The sequence below is a fragment of the Marmota flaviventris genome, chromosome 1, assembly GCF_047511675.1.
Source record: "Marmota flaviventris isolate mMarFla1 chromosome 1, mMarFla1.hap1, whole genome shotgun sequence".
NCBI classification, from domain to species: Eukaryota; Metazoa; Chordata; class Mammalia; order Rodentia; family Sciuridae; genus Marmota; species Marmota flaviventris.
Genome location: NC_092498.1, coordinates 59,349,442 through 59,355,552, shown reverse-complemented (window position 1 = coordinate 59,355,552; position 6,111 = coordinate 59,349,442). Strand labels below are relative to the sequence as shown.

The 6,111-nt window shown below is 33.6% G+C and overlaps 1 protein-coding gene across 5 annotated transcripts in view; it reads right to left on the bottom strand.

Moving 5' to 3' along the window:
- Positions 1-1,757: 1,757 nt before the first annotated feature.
- Slc26a5 (solute carrier family 26 member 5) overlaps positions 1,758-6,111 on the bottom strand; it is a 49,307-nt gene continuing 44,953 nt past the window's right edge. For all 5 annotated transcript variants that reach the window (XM_071613290.1, XM_071613295.1, XM_027926348.3 and 2 more), the window contains one exon: positions 1,758-5,458. In XM_071613290.1, coding sequence (XP_071469391.1) covers positions 5,265-5,458 — 194 coding nt within the window. In that variant the 3' untranslated portion in view covers positions 1,758-5,264. The remainder of the gene's footprint in view (positions 5,459-6,111) is intronic.

Genomic DNA, 6,111 nt, shown 5'->3' with positions numbered 1-6,111 from the left:
TTACTTCTTATGCAACTACCACCAGATCCCCTTTTCTACCACAGTTACCTGTAGTCCCCTAAGTACTGAAACCAAAGCACAATAGTCAATGTTTTTATTGAATTTCAGTATTCATAAATAAATTGAAAATAGTGAGAGCTGGATAAATGTTTAAGTCACAAAAAATGTTGACAGCATAGAAACTGCTTGTTATACTGAAATATTAATGAAAGTTTTCAAATAGAAAAGTTAAAGTCCTTCATTTGTAAAATCCAACTAATATTTTCTTGATTTTTGATCAGAAACATTCTTTTTTCTAACCCTGTCCTAGTCTTTCTTGAGGTATAAAATAGAACAAACCATTTCCAGGTTTTGCTTACAATAAAATGTACTCAAGTAAATGAGTGGAGATGTACTTTTTTGAATGTTTTGATTAAATAAATTTTAAGCATTTAGAACATTCTGATCTTTCCCCTTTTTCATATAGCCATATACTCATGTACACCAAGGCAACATTGTACACATAGGCCTAACATTGATGAAAACTAAATAATCTTGACATTTTTGTTTTTTTAGAAACATGAAAAGTCCATATGACTACATTAAATACTCAAAAGTTATTTGAAAAATGATTCTGCCTAGGCATATGTATGCAGATAGCATCAATACTACCTAGATTAGCATGTTTGTACCTTTTAAAAAAATAAAATACACATTTACTAGTAACTCCTATGTAAAAAATATATGAATGCATATATAGATAATTCTTGATTTTTTTGACTTTACAATGGGGCAAAAAGCAAAACACATTAAGTTTTCCCTGGCAGTATGCAATATGATACTTTCATGATACAAGGCAGCAGCCAGTCACAGCTCCCAATTAGCCACACAATTGTGAGGGCAAACAACTGATGCTCTCTCTATAGTGAACTGTGACCTACGATGTTTAGTAGGGTAGGTCTATTAAGTGCATTTCAGTTTACAATATTTTCAGTTTATGATGGATTTATCGGGATGTAACCCCATCATACGCCAAGGAGCTTCTGTACATATGTGTATAGATGTGCATATATATATACATATATGTGTGTGTGTATATATATATACATATTAAGGACATATACACATGCACACACGTGTATCAAAGTGTTGATAAATTGAGATGCACAGGGTTATGACATAAGAAAAATATATTGAATTCCTTTAAAAAGATGCTTTAATATGTAAAAATTGTGATTAGATTTTGTAAAGAAAAACATTTCTGGAATCCTTGGATTCACTTATTGCATAAAGTGAAATACCAGCTAGTATAAGAAAACTGGCAAGCCTTTCTTGAAGACAAGATGGGTTTTTAAGATGTTCAAACTTGATTGAATCCAAGTAAATAAGTTAGCTAGTGTATTGTGAATTTTTGACTTTTTTGTTGGCAGGACTTGAGGGGTTTCAAAACTATTGTATGCATTTTGGTTCGCTATATTTTTGGAGAATTAGAGAATACTTTTATCAGTTTTCAAACTTACCAGCATTTAAAACATTATCAAGAATCTAAACATGCTGAATCTTACAAGCATTCCTGAAAGGTGCATTAAAAAGACCAACAGCATTTTTGCACTCACTAAAAGCACATAAAATCACACCAAGGAAGTTTAGTTTTGTTTTAGAATTTAAATTAATTTACTATTTTTCAAGGGCACACATAAAGATAAGGCCTTCCCCACCATGTACCCTTCCCTCCCATTTTCCCTCCCACATCCCACACACAAGGGCATACCTCCCCCCCACTCCCCAACACACAGAAAAACCACCTATACTCCAGGGCAGCAGATTTTCTGGGTTTGCTACCTTTTCTTCATGCACACAGTAGGGCAGATTTCATTTTCTTAAATATTTGGAGGCAAATACCTCCTTTCTCTGCTAAACAGGTAAGGCTACAGAATTAAATCACTTGGAATGGATATTTTAGACATTACCTAAAAACTACAAAATGAGCTGCTTTCAGGGATTGAAGAGGATCAAACACCCTTCACTGATTTCTGAGTCCCACTCCAGATGAGATCAGCAATTGGGATCCCATTGTCAACTACCATATGCTTTTATAGAGTCAATGTCCATGACATGCATTGGAATTTTCTTGGCCCTGGCCTAATAATTGTTTTCAAATTTATTCCATACATCCATAATGCAGAGATCAACCACTGTTATATTTTTGAGAAATCTCGACAAAGGACTTCTCTATGAGATTTTCCTGAAAACAGGGTTTCCCCATATTGCCATAAAATAAGGTTACTCTAGGGCCTGTAACTATGTGGACAATACCCGTTTTGATTGGGCAATATAAATCTTGAGTTTAAATCAGGACTGAAAACCATAGTCAACATACATTAGCAGCTATTAATGCCCAGAACAAACGAGTGAGTTTACATATTAATTTCTTGAAAGAGAAAACTAAGCCAAAAAAAGGTCAGCAAATAAAAATTTTAAAAAAAGGTTAGGATGTTTTCCACTGTGTGAAAAATTCAAGTAAAACATTCAGACATATTTACATATAGATGTTATTTTCTGAAACACTATCAGATACATTCAACAAAAATATTTTCCCACTTTCAATAAATGCTTCTTATGTAAATGTGTACCTGCATTCAAACAGGTTAAAAATTAGAGAACAGAAAAATAAAGTATAAATACTATTTGTACACTACATTTATTAGCCACTAGGATAATGGGCATTGTCCACATTATCTACTGTGTAGAAGGAATTTGTTGAAGACTGGTGCTAAAGAATAAGCAATGAAGTATTTTATAATATTGTTTAAACTCTATTACACTGAAATTATTTGGGCCATTTTACAAAAGTTTTTAGTATAAACTGAAGTTCTACAACTATGTGCTCTTTCAGAAGGCAGTCTGTCAGAATGCAGATGTATCTGATCTTGCATATGATGATTACAAAGGAAATAACTGGATGCAAATCTAACTTCATTCTAGGTTGAGATAAAGAATTGATTAAAAAAGAGGGCTCTACTTTGAATCAAATTAGTACACTCACTGAGAAACCTAACATATTATGCTATCCTTTTAGGGTCTGACTACTTTCCTTCATGAAAACTGAAACAAGGAGGCAGTAAGAAAACAGAAAAAGACTTAGCAGTAACTCTTATCAGAGAAGCTTCAGACATGTTGGCTAATGCCTGTGCTTTGTGAGGTGGTAATTAGATAATAGAAGGAACTATAGGAGCAAGAACTACTGATGACTAATTGGTTTAAATGCCCTGTCCCTCAACCTCTGAACATTCCACATTTCTGTATCAACTATAAAATGTCATTAAGATTAGCATTTTCCTCACTGGCAAAAAACTGAGTTTGACAGATTTTAACTGATAACTGTTATCAACTTCTAAGGAAGATATTAAATTATACCTGGGCCTTCCTTAGCTTTCTTAAAAACCATAGTCTTTGAGGCTACTTCACTATTAACAACAACAACAAAACTTCTAGGGAATTCTATGGGACATGGTTGTGACAATGTATCATCATAAAGAAAATGATAGTGTGAAATATTACTAACAAAATCTCAAGTCTACAATTTTACTAAAAAAGAGAAATATATAAAAATCCTAATTTGTCACATCTAGTAAACCAATTCCTTATTTTAAAGTTGATAATTAAATGGAAATAAAGCATTATCCTGCCTTACCTGTAAGAACTGTATTTAAGGATGACCAAATGCTCCAAGTTGAGGGAAAAATATAATTTACATAGATTAACCAACTAATAAATGCAGAAGAAATGAGAGAACTACAAAAAAATTCACAAATGTAATACAATTATTGATTTAGGCAAGGACTATCCCCTGATGTTACAATTTCTGAATCAGTTGTTAGTGGAGAACTAGATATTGTTCAATGCAAAAGAAACCATATGGATAACACTGTTGTCACAAAGGGGAAAACCAATAGGAGGACCGGACTGTCATGCTGATCCAGAGATCTATATTAATACTGTTAGTGGTAGATGAACTAGAAGTTATGTTTTCTGATGTGATGCAAAATGAAGCATGGATCTTATCTACAATATATCTCTCATATCTATGTTTAACTCAAATCCATGAACCTTTAGGTGAAACTTTCAGACTGTAGGTAGTATAGAGAATAGAGAAACAAACTAACATTGTGGGAAAAAAAACTAGACAAACTTATAAGACAGAATTTTTTTGTGTGTGTGTGGTGTTGGGATTGGACCCAGGAGCACTTTACTAGTGAGCTACATCCTTGTTCTTGTTTCTTATTTTAAGACAGGGTCTTATTAAATTATTGAGGCTGGTCTCAAACTCAAGATCCTTCTGGCTCAACTTCCCACCTTGCAGAATTATAAGCGTGTGCCATCAAACCTGGCCACAAGATGGAATTATATAAGACAACTTTTCCCCAGTCTTTTTAACAAGTAAATATAATGAAAAAAAGGAACCATGCTAGGTTAAAATAAGATTTAAGGGATATGACCAGGTACAATGTAAAAATCACAGAATGAATACCAGTTTAGACAAATCAACTGCAAATTTGGGGACAGCCAGGAAACTGGAATATGGTCTGAGATTAAAAAATGTTCTGGAATAGAATGTGGAGATTGCTGACAAAAAAAAGAAAAGACTACAAAACACTAGGCAGATATGATCTTGTTTTGTTAAAAATGTGAATATATATGCATAGAAAAAATCCAGAAGGATATGTATGCATTGAGCCGTCAATAGTGGTCATCCCTGAGTGGTGGTAATACAATGTTTTTATTTTCCTATTTTGCTTATCTATTTTTTTTTTCAAAATGTCCACAATGCACTTCTATCTCTTCTGTAATGTTAAAAGGTTATCTTAAAACAAGAACTTCTAGAAAATTATAGATTTCCTTTTTTGGATAGGTAACTGATTATAGACAATCTGTAGCCAAACAACTACAAAACCTAGGTACCACTACCCATCTAGTGACAGTATATCCTATTTGTAGCTACAGTATTTAAAATACTTTAAAATAAATTTTTAAGTGCTTGGCTTGCAGGGATAATACTAAAAACTATAATAGAAATATCACTGCACAAAAAGCACATTGCAAGAGTATTCAATTTAAAAAACACACACAAGTAGATACATCATGCTACACGTCATTCACCCTCCAAATCAAGCCATAACTACTAGTATTACTCTTAGGGAAAAAAAAAATCTAGGTTCTAGTATTTCAAAGTACAAAGTAGGAATTTCTCAAGAGAGGCATCCATCCCAGGCCGAGGTCCTCGTCTATGCTTCAGGTGTGGTTGGAGTGGCATTGGGCTCCAAGTCCTCCTGGGGAGGGGGAGCTGAGGCTTCTTGTTCAGCAAGTGCCTCTCGGACTTGGCTGCCCAGAACTGCATCATGGATGCTATAGAATAGCAGCTCCTTTAAGGCAGGATTTTCAAAAAATCTATTTCGAGTGAGATCATTCACAACTTGCGCTATAAAAAGAACAGAAAATTATTCCATGAATGCTATATTACGTCTCACTCCAATCCCTGTGTTCATCACATCACACCTCCAGGCCCAGGAAACCTTTTTATTTCTTCTTGTGTAATCATCCAGGATTTCTCTATGCAAATATAAATAAATAGAAATATATATTCTCATTTTCTCCCTTTTATTACCTAAAAGGTATACACTATATTATTCTTGCCTATTTTTTATTTTTTATTTTTTTCCTACCACTACATGCTGTTCTAATGTATAGATATACCCCAGTTTATTTAACTGGTCCCTTTTGTTTGATATTTGAGTTTCTTTTCCATTCTCTTGTTTTTATAGACAACCTTGTGATGAACAACTATGTAGATGTGCCATTTTGAATGCGTGCAGCATGGGTTTGCTTCACTAAAAGGCAAATACCTCTGTATTTTCAATAGATAATGCTGGTCTGCCCTCCAAAGGGGCTGTTTTGCACTTAACACCAGTTACATGCCTATTTTTCTACCAGATTCCTATGAAGCAAGTGGTCACATTTTTCTTTTTCTTTTTGTCAACCTGACAGGTGAAAAATTATGTGTTTAGGCAGATTTAATTTTCAAGTACTGTTTAACCAAAATATAATATAAATAAAAATAGCAGGCAAAGTATT